The 24292-nt window shown below is 48.2% G+C and overlaps 1 protein-coding gene across 1 annotated transcript; it reads left to right on the forward strand.

Annotated features, from left to right (window-relative positions):
- Positions 1-348: 348 nt before the first annotated feature.
- LOC146036519 (immunoglobulin kappa light chain-like) lies at positions 349-23315 on the forward strand. The gene is made up of 4 exons (XM_083160499.1): positions 349-477; positions 10189-10392; positions 15929-16282; positions 22326-23315. The coding sequence occupies exons 2-4, from the start codon at positions 10344-10346 to the stop codon at positions 22652-22654; spliced, it is 732 nt and encodes a 243-aa protein (XP_083016625.1). The 5' UTR covers positions 349-477; positions 10189-10343; the 3' UTR covers positions 22655-23315.
- Positions 23316-24292: the final 977 nt, after the last annotated feature.

The following is a 24292-nucleotide window of genomic DNA, read 5'->3' on the forward strand; positions in this document are numbered from 1 at the left end:
CAATATGGTGAGGTGTGAGGTGTTCAGAATAGACTGGAAATGAGTGGAAATGAATGTTATTGAGGTTAATATAGCGTAGGAGCAAAAAAAAAAATCTGCGATTTTAGCAGTTTTTATTCTTTTTTAACAAAAAAATCAGAACCCAAAACCCAAGAAATCCAAACACAAAACACTTAGGAGGTGTTTTGGCAAAACCCATTAGAAACCAAAACCTCAAGGTAATCAGAACCCAAAACCCGAAAAGTGGCCGGTGCACATCCCTAGATAAGACCATTGTGTTTTGCTCTCTGCTTGGATATAAATATCACATCATAGTACGGAGGAAGGGAAACAAGTAACTGTCACCCAGGGGCAGCTGCAGCCGCACCGCCCCCATCCCTCCCATCCAACCAGCATGGGAACCAGCATTTGTCTATCAAGGACGCAACCTTGGCTGCTTCTATTATCAGCCAAGGCGCAGAGGGACGAGAAGGTCAGGTGAGTGATCCGGTGACAGTAACTGGCTGCTGGCGCTCAGTCCATGCGTAATATCAGACACAGAGTTATAAATACACAAGGGAAGGAACGCCGCTCAGCCAGCCAATAGGAGGGCATTTACCAAAGTCCAGAGAAAAAATTGTGAGCGATAAAGGAGGTCGTTCTGATTCTCGCTCGCCATTGCGGATTCAGAACGGCGATCGATGTTTCACGACTGCACATAAACATTTATTGTGCATGTGCAGCCGCATGGTGCGAGCGGCCACGGTGAATTGATTATTTGCTGGACGCTTGCACTCAGCAGTGCGGTTGGGGGTGTGGGGCGGCTGGACATCGTCGTGCCCATGGGAACACCGAGCGTTCCCATGGTTATTGCCGTGCCCACGGTTCCCATGGTTATTTGCCGATGACGCGGGTGCAGGCGGGCGGGCAGCTGACGGCATTTGGTTGACTTGAATCAACCTGAAAGCTCCAAAGCACCAGCCAATCAGCTTCTGTCTCACACTTTACAGGCTGCATTTGAAAAATGACAGTTCAGAGCTGCAAGTATGCACGGAAAGATCGACAGTGCCGCGGTCGATAGTTGAAAGGTTGCCATGAACTCGGTCGATATTGACAAAAGTCGACATGCACTAGGTTGACAATGACAAAAGCTCAAAACAAGTAAAAGGTTGATATGAAAAAGATTGACACCTGAAATGTTCTGCATGGGTTTTCATGTCAATGTCGACACCTGTCGACATGGACCCCCAATTAGTTTAGCGCGTGGATGTGGATTATTAGATAGACATCCAATAGGTCGGCACCAAAAAGTCAACGTGCAATAGGTGTTAATAGTCAAAAGGTTGACATGGTCAAAGGGTCGACGTGAAAAAGGTAGACTAAGAAATTAGTCGATATTAGGGTTTGTTTTTTTTAAATGTCGATACCTGTTGATATGGACCCCCAATGAGTGCCTTGCTCCGCTTCAATTTGCATAGCACATGTTACCATTCCCAATTGTAGTCCACGTGGATGGAAAAGTGTGAAAAAGTCAGAAAAATTCAAACAAAATGTGAAAAACACACGTCAACCTTTTCATGTGTCAATCTATCTGACTGTGTGCAATTGCACGCTGACCTTCTAGTGTCGACCTGTTCACTGTCTATATAGACACTGTATATCTATGAACTGGAACCAGTGGATTGTAAATAATAAAAAAGACCCCAAAAACTGTGGTCGTCAGTCATTAGGTTGACACCATTGGGTCGACATACTGCAAGGTCAACAGGGGTCTAGGTCGACATGGCATTAGTTTGACACAAGCATTATGTCAGCATGGTCTATGTTGACAGTCAAAAGGTCGACATGGGGGTTTTCACTGTGTTTTTGGACCCGAATGTCGACACAGTCGACAAGGACACTGGATTAAGTGCACCGCGTCCCCTCACATGGCTCGTTGTGCTCGGCACACTATTTTATTCTCCCACCACGCCCTAGTGGATGGTAGGGCATGAAATACCGCCTGTCGGCACATGTCGGCTCCAAAAAACAGAGAAAAAGCCCATGTCGACCTTTTGACTGTTGACCTAGACCATGTCGACCTAATGCGTGTGTCGACCTAATGTCACGTTGACCTTGTCCCATGTCGACCTAGACCCCTGTCGACCTTGCAGTATGTTGAACCAACAGTGTCGACCTAATGACTGTCGACCATCTTTAGGTCAACGACCGTATCCCGTCAATGTCAGCCTATTACACGTCAATCTTTTGCCAATGTCAACCTAGTGCATGTCAACCGTTTATCAATGTCGTCCTAGTGAACGTCGATCTTTTGGTGCCTGTCAACCTACAGTATAAACCGTATCCCGGAGCTGCTTGGTTGGTCCTTTAGTAATACTGATGATTGCCTCACGCAGTGTATTTCCCATTTATTGGGGATATAACCGTATATGAGACAGGGGTATAATGTAATATCACTTGGAGCAATAATTGCCTTGTGTTGTATTTGTAATTAGTAAGTAATAAAATGTAATGGTGTGTACACACGGGGGCGATATGGCTTCCGATGTTCCCGATATAGTGAACATCGGAAGCCATATCTCATATTAATTGTCGGCTTTTTAGGGCTAACTAGGTCGACATGCAGCAAGGTCGACATGGGTTAAGGTCGACATGGGTGAAAGGTCGACATGGGTCTAGGTCAACATGGGCTAGCTCGACAGTCAAAAGGTCGACATGGGGTTTTTCACTGTTTTTTGAGCCGACATGTGCCAACAGGCGTGGAGGGAGAATAAAATAGTGTGCCGAGCGTAGCGAGCGAAGCGACATTTGGTTAAAAAAACCTGTGAAAAACCCCATGTCGATCTTTTGACTGTCGACCTAGCCCATGTCGACCTAACGCTAGTGTGGACCTACAGTCATGTCGACCTAGACCCATGTCGACTGAGATCCATGTTGACCTTGACCCATGTCGACCTCAACCCATGTCAACCTTGCTGCATGTCGACCTACTGGTGTCGACCCAATGCTTGTCAACCTAGTTATGGTCGACTAAACGATCCTAACCCTTGAGGCGGATGGCTGACATCACATAATGTCAGAGCCCGCCCCAAATTCAGCCACCTTCGGCAAGGATATGTTAGACGATGGTGGGGAAAAATCATTCGATGGTGATCGACCATCGAATCATTTTTCAACCGTGCAGCCACATACGATTGAAGGCTTCCACTCGCATACAGGTCTGAATCAGGTACAAAGTACCTACCTGTCATTTTACGGGCAGTGTGGCCAAATGGGGGAAGGGGAGTGGGGGTGCACACAACAATATTAACGTTATGTTGACGTGACGCCGCTGCTTCCTCTGTGTGTTATTTCCTGCACAGGGAGAGGGTTTGCGGTCTTATTCCAAGATTGTTTATGTTTTTAGTATGACATGTTTTTTATTTTTGTGGTCACATTCTGCTGCTCCTCACTGATTCCAGAGACAGCAGAAATCCACCACCTGCTGGCCAACTCTGATATCACCGATCACCTCTCAGGCAGAGACCAGAAAAAGCAGGCAAACACCCCAGAAAAGGAATGTAGGGTGAGATTTAATAGGATGAGAGATTCAGAAAGTGAGAGGAAATCATTTACACTGCAAAATCAAACTGGTTTTGCAGTGTAAATGATTGCCGCTTAAAAAAAAAAAAAAAGGAAATTTCGTACCAAATCTCTCACTTTCTGAATCTCTCATCCTATTACATTTCCCCCGTAATGCCTAATGTAGGGAGAGATTCGGGGGTACATGTGGCGATACTCGCAGCTGCTGCTTACAGAAATAGGTACTTGTGTATTTTGGCGGCGCCCATCGCATCGCATACCATAACGCATGCGATGGTATGCGATGCGACGCGATTTCGTGCCATAGTGTGCGATGGCATACAATGCGATGCGATTAAACATTGTATAAGCACCCTAATGGGTGCTTACAATGTTAAATGCACCCCCACGCCACCCCCCCACTATAAACGTGAACCCGAAGCGTGGCGAGCGCAGCGAGCCCGCGAGGGGCGGCGGTACGCGTCCTACGACCTTTTCATAACCCCACTATCCACGTCGGCGTGGAGTTGAGAATAGAAAGTGTGGCGAGCGCAGCGAGGCGAGCCCCGCGAGGGGACACTAATACCTGTGAAGCCCGCCAGGGGACGCGGATACCTGTGAAGCCCGCCAGGGGACGCGGATACCTGTGAAGCCCGCCAGGGGACGCGGATACCTGTGAAGCCCGCCAGGGGACGCGGATACCTGTGAAGCCCGCCAGGGGACGCGGATACCTGTGAAGCCCGCCAGGGGACGCGGATACCTGTGAAGCCCGCCAGAGGACGTGGATACCTGTGAAGGTATCCGCGTCCCCTCGCGGGGCGCGCTGCGCTCGCCACGCTTCGGGCTCGGTGGCTCACTGCGCTCGCCACACTATTCTATTCTCAACTCCACGCCGACGTGGATAGTGGGGGTATGAAAAGGTCGTAGGACGCGTACCGACGCCCCTCGCGGGCTCGCTGCGCTCGCCACGCTTCGGGTTCACGTTTATGATGGGGGGGTGGCGTGGGGGTGCATTTAACATTCATACAGGTAGTGGTAGATGCTCAATTAGTTCAGTAGCATTTCCCAGGTGCATGAGGGAGGGGTTAAATACTGGGTAAGTAAAACAAGAGATTTTTTCCCTCAACACACTGAGCAATGCTAGTAACCAATCTAGAACACTACATGATAATAGAATTCAGAGATATTGGTTACATATACCTGCGCAGGTGTATGCTAAGCCCCCAAGCCGCATCAAGGCTTCTCTGTATATTGGGGGTCCCTAGCGCTATATCTAGGTGCAGGGTGCGGCACCCCAAAAACCATCATAAGCTGGGAAGCCCAGCGCGGCATGCCAGTGATATACTAAGTGTTAATAATTAGTGATAGGAAGCCGAAGCTATATAAAAAGAGAGATAAATGAATGTAATTAAAATAGGATAGAAATAGTGTTAGTGAGGGAAAGGTGTTAATAGAATGTAAGGGCATGCCGCACTAAAGCCACCCACCCCATCCAGTCCAGGAGCACCGCACCCCACACCACCGTTACCCTAAATTGGGTCTACGATTAACCAGCAAGGAGCCACATGATAATGGCTCCTTACTTGATATATCCAAACTAAGAGCTACCTACCTTGGAGCAACCCCTGACTACTCCATGTGGCATATCAGGACCCACATCTCCTCCTAATATGGGCTCCCTTCTGCCTCTAACAACATACATACAGGTAGTGGTAGATGCTCAATTAGTTCAGTAGCATTTCCCAGGTGCATGAGGGAGGGGTTAAATACTGGGTAAGTAAAACAAGAGATTTTTTCCCTCAACACACTGAGCAATGCTAGTAACCAATCTAGAACACTACATGATAATAGAATTCAGAGATATTGGTTACATATACCTGCGCAGGTGTATGCTAAGCCCCCAAGCCGCATCAAGGCTTCTCTGTATATTGGGGGTCCCTAGCGCTATATCTAGGTGCAGGGTGCGGCACCCCAAAAACCATCATAAGCTGGGAAGCCCAGCGCGGCATGCCAGTGATATACTAAGTGTTAATAATTAGTGATAGGAAGCCGAAGCTATATAAAAAGAGAGATAAATGAATGTAATTAAAATAGGATAGAAATAGTGTTAGTGAGGGAAAGGTGTTAATAGAATGTAAGGGCATGCCGCACTAAAGCCACCCACCCCATCCAGTCCAGGAGCACCCTTTAGGGTGCTTATACGATTTTTCATCGCATAGGGGGTCAAAATCGCATCGCATCGCAATGCCATCAGGTACATGGCATGCGATGGGATGCGTTTATCGCACGATGCTGAAATCGGGCGCCGCCAAAATACACAAGTACCCAGAAATATGTTAATAGCTCGACTGCCATCTTGTGCACAGAAATGGGCGGGAATTCAAGGATCAACAGTATACAGATAGACGGTCAATTGGTTGACACCAGTTAGTTGAAAATCGATCGGTCGTCTACATCAAATGTTTCAACCTTTTCTATGTCGACTTTTTTTTGTGTCAACCATGCAAACTTGTCAATCTTTTGACCCTGTTGACCTTAGTGCACGTCGCCCATTTAACCGTTGACCTTTTCAACCTCAAGACCTAGCGACTGTCAACCATCTGGTGTTGACCTATTGACTCTCGATCTGTTGCCTGTCTATCCCATCACTCACGCACATTACTGGGAACATCGGACGCAGCATCGGACTGAAGAGCAGCTCTACGCTGTCTCAGACTGAGTGACCCTTATAAGATGCTGGGGCTCCGGCAGCTGTGGAGGGATTCACAGCGGCTGACTAGGGAAGGCCCAGAAAATAATCATGGACGCTACAAGACCTCGTGAGGTGGTCTACTGTGGTTCTGGGACCAAGGTCTTAGTGGCAGAACCTTTAAACCCTGTAGGATGTGAAGTAGGGTCTCCGTGGCTCGGACTTGTTTTTTCCACGTGTGCCGTGTCTTTATCACACTGTGGTGCCTTCTCCCATTGCGCCAGTTTGGTTCTGATGCTCTCGAGACCATTGCAAGCGCTTTTAGCCGTGGACAGGGCCGGCATGGGTGCGCTGACCGGTCTGCCATTGCCTTGTTTTCTTCTTACCATGTTTGATAGACCCTTTGTAGTTGTCATGAGTCATTTGTTATGGCTCAATACTTTCATGTCAGTTCTGTGGTCTTTCCTGTCTGTTTCTGGTAATGGCCTCTCTGGTGGTCTCCGGTGGTGAGTCTGTGCCTTTGCAGCTCAGTCTGATACCACTTTCACACTGCCTAAACCAGGCATGTCCAACGTTGGCCCTCCAGATGTTGTGAAACTACACTTCCTAGCATGCTTTGCCACAGTTTTGCTATTAGAGAATGCTAAAACTATTGCAAAGCATGCTGGAATGTGTAGTTTCAAAACATCTGGAGGGCCAACGTTGGACATGCCTGGCCTAAACGTTTTAAAAAATGGTATTTTAAAACGGTATTTAAAACGGGTCTGAGCCTTGACATTGCACTAGATTACCGTTTTAAATACCATTCACATCAGTCAACACGTTTCAAGGCAGAATGCAGAGGACTGCGCTTCACCTTCTAAATGTGGCGCAGCCAAAACTGAGGATTCCCCAATCCTCTATAATCTATTAATGGAAAGGTTAGATTGGCGCTGCCCTGGGAGGTGTAATCTAAATGAGTGCCTGTACCCAAAGCTATCCGATTAAATTAATTAATATGTATTGCGGGTCTACAGCCGGGTTGCCGACCCTCCCGGAATTTCCGGGAGTCTCCCAAAAATCGGGGCCCCCTCCCGGATTCAGGGGGGACCCCCACTGACCCCCGGATCGCGGCATTAAAAAATGCCGCAATCCTCGGGTCTCAGAGGAGGGGGCAGAGCTAAAATGACACAATCGCGTCATTTTAGCCCCCCCTCCACGGAGATCCCTGAATTTGCTAGTTTAACAGCATAGGGGCGGGGCTTAGTGATGTCACGCTTAAGCCCCGCCCCCTGAGCGGCTACTGAATCTCTCCTCTCCGGGCTTCTCCCGGAGAGGAGAATAAGAAAGTCGGCAACCCTGGTCTACAGATGTGGTTACGGATCAATATTGTAAAATAATAGTGGTTTTATTGATATGAACAAGTGATAAAAAAGCGCTGTATCATACAATGAAAAGGAGTCAAAGTCTTTGAACCAGTGATGTTAAAGTGGAAGGGAGTTGTAGGGAGCTGGCATCCCTACTCCCTACAGTGCACAGTACTCCCTGATACCTTAAGTACAGTCCAAAGTCTAAGCGCTGGTCCCTCGCCGAAATTTCCGTCCCTCGGTGCCGCTTCCTGGCTAATATCCCTGTCTTCCTCTGAAAAACCTGCACACAGACCACAGCTCCACAACCGAATACGCTCCGGGTGCCGTCATCATCTGGCGTCCCGGGAACTAGCGGAGGCTGTTTAGAAGCTCCGGGCAATAGTCAGGCGCCCGCCCCTCTGGGAGGTCAGCGAAGCATCACAACTTTGCCGAATCTCTACTGACTGACTCCACAGCACCCGGCATATTAGCCAGGAAGCGGCACCAAGGGACGGAAATTTCAGCAAAGGACCAGCGCTAAGACTTTGGACTGTACTTAAGGTATCAGGGAGTACTGTGCACTGTAGGGAATAGGGACGCCAGCTCCCTACAACTCCCTTCCACTTTAACATCACCGGTTCAAAGACTTTGACTCCTTTTCATTGTATGATACAGCGCTTTTTTATCACTTGTTCATATGAATAAAACCACTGTTATTTTACAATATTGATCCGTAACCACATCTGTAGACCCGCAATACATATTAATTAATTTAATCGCATAGCTTTGGGTACAGGCACTCATAGATTACACCTCCCAGGGCAGAATGCAGAGGACAGCCTATCACAGGTCTGTAATCTGTTGTTTTTTTGCTAAATACTGTTTCAGTCCCATTCGCATAGCACAAAAAACAGCTTTGAACCGTGTAGGACTCTGCTTTTTAACCGTGTTGAAATACCGGTTAACTTTAACCGGTAAATTAACTCTGGCGCTTTCCCACTGCAGCCTTAACCGTTTTAAAATGGAAAAAAAACGGCAATGTACCGTTTTAAAAGTGCGGTGTGAAAGGGGTATTTGGGTTGCTCTATGCACAAGGCTGGGATATAATGACCTCCCAGTTCATAGTCCAGTGCAGCGTTTTCTGGCCTTCTGCAGTCTCAACCTGCTTCCATTCAGTTCTAGAACCCTGTCAGTCTGCTCCAGTCTGTCCCAGCTTGCTTCTTCCCACCTGCAGCTGCTGGAAGTGTTCTGGTCCGCCCGTGCCTGTGTGAGATCATGTAACTGCTCCATCGGAACCAGGTTCCATTTCAGTACTTGTTTCCTAGCACGGCGCCCATGATATTCAGTGGTATGGCATTGTATTCAATTTAAAATTGTATACCATTGTATATGGCATACAATGCAATGTGATGTGATTTAAAATTGTATATACGATTTTTAATTGTATAAGCACCTTAATAGGTGCTTAGAATGTTAAATGCACCCCCACGCCACCGCCACTATCAACGCCAACCCGAAGCGTGGCGAGCGCAGCGAGCACGCGAGGGGCGGCGGTACGCATCCTCCGACCTTTTCATACCCCCGCGAGGGGACGTGCATAAATTCACATGAGCTGTGCTCGCCACGCTTTGGGCTCGGTGGCTAGCTGCGCTCACCACACTATATAAAATCAACTCCACGCCGACGTGGATAGTGGGGTTATGAAAAGGTCGGAGGACGCATACCGCCGCCCATCGCGGGATCGCTGCGCTCGCCACGCTTCGGGTTGGCGTTGATATTACGGGTGGCGTGGGGGTGCTTTTAACATTGTAAGCACCCATTACGGTGCTTATACAATTATTTATCTTATAGGGGGCACATTTAACATTGAAAACACCCATTAGGGTGCTTATACAATTTAAAATCGTATACCATTGTATATGGCATACAATGGCATACAATTCGATGGTATACAATTTAAAATTGTATAACATCGGCTAACATCGCATCGCATACCATTGTATGCCTTATGGTATGCGATGCGATGGGCGCCGTGCTAGGAAACAAGTACCTGCCAATTGCTTGTGTTGGATTTTCATTTGTTTGCTCCATCTCTGTTCAGTCCTCCTGGCGAGGTGCGTTATTCTCCTTGGTTTGGTCATTTTGGGGTACGGGTTTATTGTGCTATTGTTTGTTACTGGTTAGCTGTATTTCCGGCAGAGGTACAGTATTGCTGGAGGTACCCCAGTTCTCTTGTCTGAGGTGTCTGAGACTAGGTCGCATTCCCCGTCCTTGGCCTGGTGCCGTTAGTCAGGTTGTTATCCCAGGTAAGCCCTTGTAGTTAGATCTTCTCTTGACACCACCTCTGACAATCCTTGTCACCTCCTAAGCCTTGGTTGCATCGGGGTTGGAGCGGGCCTAACTCGCTCCTTCGAACACGGCGACTAAAGGTGAAGCCTAGTTTCTGCAGGTTTTAGCTATCTGTCCAAGGAGGTCAACAGAGGTAGTGTAGGGTGTGCCTTGGCCATTCTAAACAGTAGTCCCGGCTGTGGGTTCACACCCAAAACTGTTACAGTATTAAATGGGTTGCAGCGCTCCTCACAGTGTCTGTGTGTGTGTGGCAGTAATTCCTAGCCTCTCCTTTTTTTCTAGATCAGCAAAGCTATAGTAGCCATCTTATAGGATACCGGGTGCCTGGATGGAAGACTCTGTACCCTCCGTGTAAAGCTCCTGTCGAAGCAGCAGCGATAACTGTATCATCCGTACAGAGGAACCGACCAGGTGACAGTCAGACTCCTCCCCCAGCCATGATGCTGTCAGCGGTGTCCGGTCTTGTGCTCTGTCTTTTATTCTCCGGTAAGTAATCGGATTTCCATTCTGCTGTAACAAAAGTAAAGTCAGGGGAACCCCCTCTCTGGCCGCCTGGTCTGTAGCTGCCAGGAGCTGCAGATCTACTTGGCACCTACTCCAAATAAAAATGTCCCTCCCAAAATGGCCACCGCTTCACCGCAGACAGTTATTGAGGATGCTAGAGGCCATTTTGGGAGGGACATGTTTAATAGGTACAGGCGGGACGGGACCGCAGACACATATATCTACAGGTCCTATCAGCGAAGCAGGAACACCTACCCACCTCCCCAACACCTCCAAGCCACCACAGGGTCTGCTATAGGTATACCACTGGTGTAGGGCTTGTGTCGTGCCCTTACAACAGCCAGAGTTAGTGGCACTGCAGTCAGGTGTATGTAGGTCAGTGGTGGCTAACCTTGACACTCCAGTTGTTGTTGAACTACACATCCCAGCTAACTCATCAAGGCCTATTGTTCTCAGTTACAATCATAGAACAATACAGTAGGGGATTAGCATAGGATTAATGCCCTTATTCAGGTTCACTCACAAAGGCAAATTCCTTCTCAAATGGATAAACGATGTGCACTGTAGGGGGACAGATGTAACATGTGCAGAGAGAGTTAGATTTGGGTGCGTTATTTTGTTTCTGTGCAGGGTAAATACTGACTGCTTTATTTTTACACTGTAATATAGATCTCACTTTGAAGTAAAACTCCACCCAAATCTAACTCTCTCTGCACAAGTTACATCTGCCCCCTGCAGTGCACATGGTTTTCTCCATTTGAGAAAGAATTTGCCTTTGCGAGTGAACCAGAATAAGGGCACGAGTCAGACAGCTCTGGCTCACTTAATCCTATTAATTGGCTAGATGAGGATGGTTCTATGGCCCTTATTCAGATCTGATTGCAGTACACATTTGTTCTCAAAATGGGCAAATCATGTGCACTGCAGGTGGGGCAGATGTAACATGTGCAGAGAGAGTTACATTTGGGTGCGGTGTGTTGAAACTGAAATCTAAACTGCAGTGTAAAAATAATGTATTTACCCTGCACAGAAACAAAATAACTCACCCAAATCTAACTCTCTCTGCACATGTAACATCTGCCCCACCTGCAGTGCATATGGTTTTGCCCATTTGGATAACAAATTTGTCCTGCGATCAGATCTGAATAAGTGCCTATCTGTAGTTCCCTCAGCACACTGCACCCCACAACACTGACTGGTGCCCTGTTTACCCCCATACTGGCATATGTTTCTATACTTATAAAATAAAAATGTTCATAAGTAACAGGTCGTGCCCTATTACCCATGAGTGCCTCTACCTCCCTCCCCTTCATTACCATGTGTGCCTCTACCCCCTCCCCTTCATTACCATGTGTGCCTCTACCCCCTCCCCTTATTACCCATGTGTGCCTCTACCTCCCTCCCCTTCATTACCATGTGTGCCTCTACTCCCTCCCCTTATTACCCATGTGTGCCTCTACCCCCTCCCCTTCATTACCCATGTGTGCCTCTACACCCTCCCCTTCATTACCCATGTGTGCCTCTACCCCCTCCCCTTCATTACCATGTGATCCTCTACCCCCTCCCCTTCATTACCATGTGTGCCTCTACCCCCTCCCCTTCATTACCATGTGTGCCTCTACCCCCTCCCCTTCATTACTCATGTGTGCCTCTACACCCTCCCCTTCATTACCCATGTGTGCCTCTACACCCTCCCCTTTATTACCCATGTGTACCCCTACCACCCCTCCCCTTCATTACCCATGTGTGCCTCTACCCTCCTCCCCTTCATTACCATGTGTGCCTCTACCCCCTCCCCTTCATTACCATGTGTGCCTCTACCCCCTCCCCTTCATTACCATGTGTGCCTCTACCCCCTCCCCTTCATTAACCATGGTTGCCTCTACCCCCTCCCCTTCATTACCCATGTGTGCCTCTACCCCCTCCCCTTCATTACCCATGTGTGCCTCTACCCCCTCCCCTTCATTACCCATGTGTGCCTCTACCCCCTCCCCTTAATTACCCATGTGTGCCTCTACCCCCTCCCCTTCATTACCATGTGTGCCTCTACCCCCTCCCCTTAATTACCCATGTGTGCCTCTAACGGTTAGAGGCACACATGGGTAATTAAGGGGAGGGGGTAGAGGCACACATGGGTAATGTAGGGGAGGGGTTAGAGTCTAACCCCTCCCCTACATTACCCATGTGTGCCTCTACCCCCTCCCCTTCATTACCATGTGTGCCTCTACCCCCTCCCCTTCATTACCATGTGTGCCTCTACCCCCTCCCCTTCATTACCCATGTGTGCCTCTACCCCCTCCCCTACATTACCCATGTGTGCCTCTACCCCTTCCCCTTATTACCCATGTGTACTTCTACCCCTTCCCCTTATTACCCATGTGTGCCTCTAACCCCTCCCCTACATTACCTATGTGTGCCTCTAACACCTCCCCTTCATTACCCATGTGTGCCTCTACCCCCTCCCCTACATTACCTATGTGTGCCTCTACCCCCTCCCCTACATTACCTATGTGTGCCTCTACCCCCTCCCCTACATTACCCATGTGTGCCTCTACCCCCTCCCCTACATTACCCATGTGTGCCTCTACCCCCTCCCCTACATTACCCATGTGTGCCTCTAACCCCTCCCCTACATTACCTATGTGTGCCTCTACACCCTCCCCTACATTACCCATGTGTGCCTCTACCCCCTCCCCTTATTACCCATGTGTGCCTCTAACCCCTCCCCTTCATTACCCATGTGTGCCTCTACCCCCTCCCCTACATTACCCATGTGTGCCTCTACCCCCTCCCCTACATTACCTATGTGTGCCTCTAACCCCTCCCCTACATTACCCATGTGTGCCTCTAACCCCTCCCCTACATTACCCATGTGTGCCTCTGACTGTCGACCAATGGTGGTTGACCTTTTGAGTGTCGACCTAATGATCCATGTCCCATTACCCATCTGTTCCTGGGACCCTGCATTACAGTAACAATTCAATGCGTTAAAGAATTTGTTTGCTAATTGTTTGCTAATTGGCTATTAGCGTGACAGCGATATGAGTTACAGCCCATGTTGCTCTGAGGAGCTCATTTATAAAATCCCATCAAAAGTTTTACTCAGGGTTGCCTACTTTTAAAGTCTCCTCTCCAGGAGAAGGAGAAGCCCGGAGAGGAGACTGTCAGTAGCACTTTGGGGGCGAGGCCTGATGTAGACATCATCAAGCCCCACCCCCAGTACTGAGATTTGCATCTGTAGCCCCACCCCTCCTCGTGAATCATAATAATTTACCGCTGTGGTCAAGGAGATTCGGGGGGTGCCGCCGGTATTCAGGAGGGTTGCCCACCTTTCCGGGGGGGGAGAGGGGACCCGATTTTCGGGAGCCTCCCGGCCATTCCAGGAGGGTAGGCAACCCTGATTTTACTGGTTCTTGAGGTTATCGTGATCAGGGCTGGCAATAGAAATCTTGGGGCCCTGCACAATGATATTTCTGGGGCCCCCACCTAATCGCAAATCCACACAACCCTCTTCTGCATGAGCCTCATTTAACCTTTCGCTGCTCCAGATCCTGCTTCCAAGTGTGGACTTCTCTCGTTCTCAGTCCTGTTGGCCTGGCTCTTGGCTGCTGCCTTCTGCTGGCCTGTCACTTTCACAAAAGAATGCCGAGCATCACGAGCAGGCACGGAACAGACGACCTGCACATGCGCTATAAAGTACAGAAGCCAGAGACTGAGGCCACAGTGCCAGCAGCGGATACGACTGTGCGGCTGCAGCCCCAGGCCACGTGCACACACAGACGGCAGAGCGCACACACAGTAAACAGCAGTGGCACACAGTCAGTCAGTCTCAGCCACACACAGATGGTGCACAGTAGACGGCCGGGCCGCGAGGGTCACTGACAGGCCAGCTAGAACACACGGTGGTCGTGATGGGGCATGGAAGCTCTGGGGCCCTTCCGATTGCTGGGGCCCGTCACACTTGTCCCCCTGTCGCCTGCCCTGATCGTGATTATACATAAAAATGAAGGATTTTATAAATAGCGCAGACATAGAATATAGATCGATGTATCTGTGGTGTGTGTATATATTGTGTGTGTTTGTGTATATATGAGGTGTAAGTAGCGCCAATTAACATGATAGCTGGATCTCTAAGTTATAGCCTTATAGCATTCTACTTTTTGGCCACAAGATGTCCTCACCCTTTTGTTTAAACCTCTGAGCGTCTGATGCTCCCGCCATTCCTTTAACCTTAAACAGACCAAGCACCCCCACCTATAAAGCGCCCCCTCCCATTTCCCCTTCACCTGGAATAACCAAACTGAGTCATTTATTTATGGCGAATTAAAGGTCACATTTATTAATCAGATTACCAATATAATCCTACTCTCTTAGGTGGCAAAGATAGCACTGCGGTCCACCAGCCCTCCAACGTAAGCCCCCCATCCTTACGGTGTGCCCTCTTGCTCTCTCTGATCCTCCCCCTACCTGTCCTGTCCTTAAGTATAAGTCTACTCCCATGGGGAGGCGCCTACTACCTGCTTCTCTCTTACCTTCCCCCCTTTTATCACCCCCTATCCTTTCACTGCTATCTCCCTGCCCCCATCCTAATACCAGCAAGACAATGGTAGCATCTCATGGTATTGGGAGCCAAGACTAATAGTTTACGGTCTCTCCCGGCTAGTCGCCGCTCGCTCCTATTTATAAGGAGAGTATGCCTCCAGCAGGCAACATGCTTTTACAGACATTCCTCACTTAACAACCTACCTACCTGTTTAACAACCACACAAGGCCCCATACACTATGCAATTTGGGCACGATTTCACCAGATTCACCCAAATCGCACAAGTATACATCCCGTCCGACCCGAAGCGCGGTCCTCTGCGCATCAGATCGGAGTCGGGAGGTCTTATGTGCAGCTCGGAGCCTTGCGGGGGACGGCAGCGGGCAGAGGGAGCAGGGAAGGGGGCAGGGAGCCGGGCAGGGGATGAAGCCTTGTGGGGGACAGCAGCCGTCAGCGAGTGCCGGGCAGTGGCAGGAGCAAAGCATTTAAAAAACAAAAAAGCCCACACAAATGAATGGGCAGCAACTGATTGGCTGAGACCTCTCTTGAGTTTGCTCCCGCTGCTACCTGCGCCGCCCCCCCTGCACCCACTGACAGAAGTGGCTTCATCCTCTGCCCGGCTCCCTGCAACTGTCGACAGTGTCTAGGTTGACAGTCAAAAGGCCGACATGCTGTATTTCATGCCCTACCATCCACTAGGGCGTGGTGGGAGAATAAAATTGCGAGCGAATGCGATGCACTTCAAACTGCGTCCATGTCGACTGTGTCAACATTCGGGTAAAAAAAACCAGTGAAAAACCCCATGTCGACCTTTTGACTGTCGACCTAATGCTTGTGTCGACCTTGTCCCATGTCAACCTAGAACCATGTCGACCGTTCCCCATGTCGATCTAATGATTACTGACCAACTTGCTGTAGACCCAATGATCCCAACCCCAAGGAACATCTAATGCTGTCATGATTATTGTATTGAAGGCTCCGCACTGTCCAGAGGTCCCCGGTACAAACACGCATCTGTGCATGAAGGAAGCACCGCAGCTCTGGGATGTTTTGTGGATGGTGAGGAGATCCAGGATCTTAGTGTGCAGTGGTTTAAACAGCTGCCGGGCACCGCGCCCACCTACATCCAGCGCCATGGAGGAAATTCCAGCATGCAATGGGCAGATCCATCCCTGGAGCGTTTCCATTCCATCAGCAGCTTCTCAAATGCCCAATTCCTGGAGATCAAAAATGTCTCCGCAGAAGACAGCGCCCTCTATTGGTGCCTGCAGACCAAGCCGTCTTATCATCTTGTCTGGGGTGATGGGATATACCTCAGTGTGTATGGAGGTAGGTGGTACCAAATGGTGCAGATGGAATGCGTTTATGAGGTTGTGTGCTATCTATATGTACGCAGAGGGGACCCCAGGGTCTCCGTTATTGGAAGCCATCACACCCTAACTCTAAACCTAACGCTAACCACAGCCTAACTTTAACCCTAGCCTTAAATCTATACGTACAACTTACCACAGCCTTAACCCACCCTACTCCTAAATCCAGTGCTATTTTTCAGCAGGCTCCAGCAGGAACTGAGGCCCTTATTCTAGTTCACTCTTTCTGACAAAATCCTTCTTAGATGGACAAAACCATGTGCACTGCAGGGGGGCAGATTTAAAATGTGCAGAGAGAATTAGATTTGGGTGAGTCATTTTGTTTCTGTGCAGGGTAAATACTGACTGCTTTATTTTTACACTGCAATATAGATCTCACTTTGACGTAAAACCCCACCCAAATTTAATTCTCTCTGCACAAGTTACATCTGCCCCACCTGCAGTGCACATGGTTTTGTCCATCTAAGAAGGATTTTGTCAGAAAGAGTGAACTAGAATAAGGGCCTCAGTTCCTGCTGGAGCCTGCTGAAAAATAGCACTGCCTAAATCTATACCTGCCTCTAACCACAGCCTTACCCCACCCTACCCCTAACTCTATACCTAACCTTAACCACATCCTTGCCCTAAGGCTACCCCGAACTCTATACCTTACCCTAACCACAGCCTTAAAACCATCCTACCCCTAACTCTATACCTAAACCTAACCACAGCCTTACCCCATCCTAACTCTATACCTAACCCTATCCACAGCCTTACCCCATCCTAACTCTATACCTAACCCTATCCACAGCCTTGCCCCACCCTAACTCTATACCTAACCCTATCCACAGCCTTACCCCACCCTAACTCTATACCTACCTCTAACCACAGCCTTACCCCTAACTCTATACCTAACCATAACCACAGCATTACCCTAAGGCTACCCCTAACTCTGTACCTAACCCTAACCACAGCCTTACCCCATCCTAACTCTATACCTACCTCTAACCACAGCCTTGCCCCACCCTAACTCTATACCTAACCACAGTCTTACCCCACCCTACCCCTAACTCTATACTTAACCATAACCACATCCTTTCACTAAGCCTACCCCTAACGCTATATCTAACCCTAACCACAGCCTTACCCCACCCTAACTCTATACCTACCTCTAACCACAGTCTTACCCCATCCTACCCCTATACCTAACCCTAACCACAGCCTTGCCCCACCCTAACTCTATACATAACCACAGCCTTACTCCACCCCACCCCTAACTGTATACCTAACCCTAACCACAGCCTGACCCTAACCCTACCCCTAACTCTATACCTAACCCTAACCACAGCCTTACTCCACCCTACCCCTAACTCTATACCTACCTCTAACCACAGCCTTACTCCACCCTACCCCTAACTCTACACCTAACCCAAACCGCAGCCCTACCCCACCCTACCCCTAACACTATACCTAACCCTAACCACAGCCTTACCCCACCCTAATTCTATACCTAACCCTAACCACAGCCTTACCCTAATCCTACCTCTATACGTAACCCTAACCACAGCCTTACCCCACCCTACCCCTAACTCTATACCTAACTCTAACCACAGCCTTGCCCCACCCTAACTCTATACCTAACCACAGCCTTGCCCCACCCTATCTCTATACCTAACCCTAACCACAGCCTTACCCTACCCTACCTCTGTACCTAACCCTAACCACAGCCTTACCCCACCCTACCCCTAACTCTATACCTAACTCTAACCACAGCCTTGCCCCACCCTAACTCTATACCTAACTACAGCCTTGCCCCACCCTTACTCTATACCTAACCCAAACCGCAGCCCTACCCCACCCTACCCTACCTCTGTACCTAACCCTAACCACAGCCTTACCCCACCCTACCCCTAACTCTATACCTAACCCTAACCACAGCCTTACCCCACCCTACCCCTAACTCTATACCTAACCCTAACCACAGCCTTACCCTAACCCTACCCCTAACTTTATACCTAACCCTAAGCACCGCCTTACCCCACCCTCCCCCTAACTCTATACCTAACCCTAACCACAGCCTTACCCTAACCCTACCCCTAACTTTATACCTAACCCTAAGCACCGCCTTACCCCACCCTCCCCCTAACTCTATACCTAACCCTAACCACAGCCTTAGGGCTGTTTCACACAGTACGGTTCCTGCCGCACGGTGAAATCCCGTACGGCCAGGGAGCCGTGCCGCACTCAGCAGTTGTGAATGGACACTATTGTGTCCATTCACACGGGACGGCCACGGCCCGGCCGCACGGCTGCAGCCGGATCCCCCCACTGGAAGGGACGGCTGCCGGGCTGTGGCCATCCCTGCCATTATAAAATTCTGAGTGCGGCGCGGCTCCCTGACCGTACGGGATTTCACCGTGCGGCAGGAACCGTACTGTGTGAAACAGCCCATACCCTAAGGGCTGTTTCACACAGTACGGTTCCTGCCGCACGGTGAAATCCCGTACGGCCAGGGAGCCGTGCCGCACTCAGCAGTTGTGAATGGACACTATTGTGTCCATTCACACGGGACGGCCACGGCCCGGCCGCACGGCTGCAGCCGGATCCCCCCACTGGAAGGGACGGCTGCCGGGCTGTGGCCATCCCTGCCATTATAAAATTCTGAGTGCGGCGCGGCTCCCTGACCGTACGGGATTTCACCGTGCGGCAGGAACCGTACTGTGTGAAACAGCCCTAACCCTACCCATAACTCTATACCTATTCCAGTATTTGTTCCACAGTAAGTAGATCAACAGTCAATAGGTCGACCACTATTGGTCGACAGACAATACGTCAACACATGGAAATGCTCAACATGGTCTAGGTCGACAAAAGCAAAAGGTTCATACAGATGTAGTGCTTGCAAACTTTGCAGGGGCTGGTGGTGGATCCACCAGCCGCCAGAAGGGGATGCGTGCGCACGAGACACACGCGCATCCCCTTCAACCGGAGCTCCCCCCGGATCCCCGCCGCCTCGTCGCTGGTTCCTACGGCATCCCCCGCCTCCCAGCTCCCCCCCTGAACTGGACACGGGCATGGTGTGCATCCACTGAAGGAAACTGGGACAGGCATGCGTGTGGGTAGTTCGCACATCCCGGTCAGATGGAGTGCCGGCTCACCAGAGGGGGCGTTTCGTCATTTCATCATTATTGCCTGATAGATTGTATGATCGGTCTCTGCTCTCTGACCTCATTGACTTGACTTAGTGGAAAATCTGCTTCTAGGTGAGAGGTCAGTGACAGGCTCTATTGGAACGGAGAACAATCCTGCCCAGAAATCACGGTGACAAGTAATCATGCACATTTTACACTAAGAGCCTGATTCAGACCTGTTCGCAGCCTAGCAAATAGGTAAACCTTGAGAAAGGGAACCACCAGTGTTGCTAAAACTGCTGTAACGGGAGGGTGTAAAGCTCCCAATGAATGCAGAACAAGAAAAAAATATATAAATGGTACAGCACTGGGGTTTTTCTGAAAATAATTTATTACAATATATGAAATTGATGAATACAATTATAGATAGGGATGGCCATCGACCATCGATGATTCGAAATCATCGATGGTTCATGGCCGATGTCAAATACTTTAGCCATCGATGGGAAAGAACCAGATGGTTTCCCTCCATCGATGGAACAGCAAAACAATGTTTTGCTTTTTTTTTTAAGTGCCGGGACACGGAGCATAGCTCCGCCCCACCGGCACCCGCGAAGCCACGCCCCCGTGTTTTGATTGGCCAACAGGCCAATCAAACAAACACAATGGATGACCATCGATATGTAAAAATATCGATGGTCATTCATAGCATAGTTTAGCACTATCGATGGCCAGTTGCAGAATTGCCATCGATGGCAACCATCGATGGCAATGGTATCAATACCCTTGTTCCAGCATTCAATTGGACAATCTTCCATCTCACTCCTCCTCTTCAATCCTTGGAAATTTACAATAAGACTCTGGGGGTTATTCTAGTTCACTCTTTCTGACAAATTCCTTCTTAGATGGACAAAACCATGTGCACTGCAGGTGGGGCAGATGTTACTTGTGCAGAGAGAATTAGATTTGGGTGGGGTTTTACTTCAAAGAAAGATCTATATTGGAGTGTAAAAATAAAGCAGCCAGTATTTACCCTGCACAGAAACAAAATATCTCACCCAAATCTAATTCTCTCTGCACATTTTACATCTGCCCCCCTGCAGTGCACATGGTTTTGTCCATCTAAGAAGGATTTTGTCAGAAAGAGTGAAGTAGAATAAGGCCCTCTATCCGGACCAGTTCTTCATCATTACTAACATCTTGCATCCCACATTTGAGGTCATCTCTGCAGCCATAAAAATCAGGTATTGCCATACCGTAAGGACTTCATATTCCACTATTACATGACGTTTGGGAATCCACCACTGGGAAATCACCGGGACTCTGTTTACTTCTCCTTTTCAAACAAGGATATCCATATCATATGGTAAATATATGAAAATTGGTGTTGATTTGGACACAAAATTTATTCTCCATAACATTGAATGCCAGCTGGAAAACCTACATTTTACCAGTAACCTACTGATTTTTTATAACAATTTTCTTATCTTTATTTTACGAGAATTCTCATACAAATGTATTGTGTGATATTTTTATCTATAATTGTATTCATCAATTTCATATATTGTAATAAATTCTTTTCAGAAAAACCCCAGCGCTGCACCATTTATATATTTTTTCTTGAATAGGTAAACCTTACCTGCCCCCGGCCGAACATCCGCCCCCCTTGCATGCGATGGCGCTGACCATCAAAGAATTATTTTAGTGTTCGCTGATAAAATTAAGTCTAAACTGACTTTATCCTGGCCAGAGATGGGCGGATTCAGGGCAGGTGCTGACGTCAGCCACCTGCCCACCCCCAGCAGACATTGACACATGACACACGGGCTTCCCCATAAAACACTCGGCACTCCCCTGCCCACCCCCTTCTCTCCCTTCACAGAACAAATGCCTTGGCAAGTGTGATATTCACCAATGGCATTGTCACAGGGGGGTTGCGCATGCGCAAACCATGACCATATGGGACAGGGCCGAGTTCGGACCCTAAGTCCCGTTAATAAACAGAATTCCCGTGCAACCTAAAATCCTCAATAATATCTTCTGACGCACCCTTTAGTCCTTTTGAAGTTTCCAAGGGGCTGTATTTTTATTTATTCCAATTGTCCTTCAAATAAAAATGAAAGCAATATCTTTGCTAGAGACACCCACAAGTAGAACGTTCAGAGCCTGATCCAGCGATGTATGCAACCCGATGGTTTTATACATCACCGATGGTGGTTGATCTGCTCATGCACAGGATCTGTACTGCACATGGGCAAGTCACAGAGCCCATTATGCCGTCGCAGGGGTGGGGATCGCAACAGGGGTGCTTTCAAACTAGAAGAATGTCGATCACATTTTGTGGGTGTGCTGTGGCCAGGGTTTGCATCATACAGTACTTAGCAACTCGCCGGCTGCCCCAAGAGGGAGGAGCATACATATGATATCCAAGTGGTCAGGATCCCAGCAGTCAAAGCATTAACCCTGGCAGCCCCAAATGGAGAATTCCGACGTCGGAATTCTGATTCTTTTGAAGTTCCAGCGCTGATGTTCTGACAGCAGTCATAATGCCGGCATCGGTATACTGAACGCCTGTATACTGATGACAATCCTGTGGGAGGGGTCAGCTAGTTGGGTGGAATATGGGGGGGGGGCGGAGGGACGTGGGGGTGTGGACACTTGTTCACATAAACATGGTCCCGGACCACTGCTATTCAACTGGAATTGTAAAGCAGGGGGTGTAGATACTGATTTTAGACTGTTTTGGTTGCAGGTTTTAAAACGGCAATACTGAATACAACACCACTGTGATCAGTACCAAGACAAGAATCTGATTAACCTGCATAATAAGAGACTAGTGCATGCATATACTGTACTGTACCATAACTCCTTCCTGTATTGGGTGTTTTACAGGAGAAAATGTGCAAGCCCCTTCTGTATCCATCATGAGCAGTCAGGAAGCTCTGGGCAGTTCCGATCCTCTCCATATCGCATGTCTGGTAACTGGTTTCTATCCCCCAGTTATAGAGGTTACATGGAAGATGGATGGACAAGCAGCCCAAGGGGACATTATTGCAGGACCTACTCAGACAGATGAAGATGGTACTTATTCCATGATCAGCATTTTGGATCTTTCGTCACACCCCTGGAATAACTTATCATCTTTTATATGTGAAGTACATCATGCTTCCTCAAGAACTGGCATCACAAAAGACTTCTCTGATTGTTATAGAGGCACATAGAAGCTATTGTGTTATATGTTTGTTGGGGTATGGTTAACCTCCGGACTTACAATAGCTGGTCACTACTTAATGTGGTACGATGTGATACAGAGTTATCTTCAGAATTGACAGTTCATTTTCTGTGTTAAGTATTATGTGGCTATAGAAGAGTTCATTTCTATGAATGGCTAGCCAACTATTGCTAGAGCATTGTAAACTGTGGGTATCGCCATGGGTACGCCTATCATTTCTATGAATGATCTGCCAACTATTTCTAGAGTACATTGTAAACTAGGGGTACTGCCATGGGTACCCCTATCATTTCTATAAATGACTAGCCAACTATAGCTAGAGTACATTGTAAACTGTGGGTACCGCCATGGGTACCCCTATCATTTCTATAAATGACTAGCCAACTATAGCTAGAGTACATTGTAAACTGTGGGTACCGCCATGGGTACCCCTATCATTTCTATGAATGACCTGCCAACTATTGCTAGAGTACATTGTAAACTAGGGGTACCGCCATGGGTACCCCTATCAGCCTTCAATTACAAAAATGGTATGAATATGAATATTGTAACACAATAATATTTGAAAATATTATAATTTTTGGTAATAATAAGTCATTTTATATTTCATAAATAAATATTAATAGCAGAAGGATGGCTATTATGAGTGACATGTTTCTATGATGCCTTGTCTAAGCATATCAAGTTAAAGCTCTTGGTCTGTAGATTGTCAGGATTATATTGCCATTATAATTGATTGCTTTTTTTTGGAGTTATATGGCAAAACATCCGCTCATCACTTACAATGCATTACCAGCATAACCATTGTTCTCTGGCGAATGTGACAGTTGGTGAACTTAATATCTTAATATAAATCAAAGGCTTGGGTACACTTCTACAGTGTCAGTGTCGACATATGTCAACATAGACACCCAAAGATTATTAAAAAATTGTGTTGACTGTTTGAATGTTGACCATGTACATGTCAACCTTAAGCTTCGGTAAACCTTTTGTCACTGTTGACCTAGGGCAGTGGTTCCCAACCCTGGTCCTCAAGTACCCCCAACAGTGCACGTTTTCCTGGTCACCAGCAGGTGCACTCATTATTCAGACACATTTTAAAAGATCACAGGCGGAGCTAATTATGTCACCTGTGATTCTGTGTGGAGACCTGGAAAACACATTTTTAAAGATCCACAGGTGGAGCTAAATTCTTCACTTGTGATTCTGTGTGGAGACATGGAAAACGTTTACTGTTGGTAGCTCTCGAGGACTGGAGTTGGCTAACCCTGACCTAGGGTGTGTGTCGACCATTCTTAGGTGTCAACCTAGTCACTGCCGACCAATAGTGGTTGGCCTAGTGACTGTCAAACCTACACATTGTTGACCCAGGGGCCGGATACTGTTAGAAATGACACGGACGCTGTGAACTTAGTACGTCCCCATTGAACCCTGTGATTCTAAACCCTTAGAATTTATGATGAGAACTCACCAGATGCTGCCTGGTTCTCGACCTTCTGGAGTCCAGTTTTGTTTAGCTGATTGTAATCATGTGGAAACACAGCACATGCACTCTATGGAGTATATAACCTATAAGCATTGGCTGGGTCACTGCGCAGATCATTTGCAAGGCTTTGCAGCTGAGGGA

Source organism: Crinia signifera, chromosome 9, assembly GCF_055691185.1.
Source record: "Crinia signifera chromosome 9, ASM5569118v1, whole genome shotgun sequence".
Taxonomy (NCBI): Eukaryota; Metazoa; Chordata; class Amphibia; order Anura; family Myobatrachidae; genus Crinia; species Crinia signifera.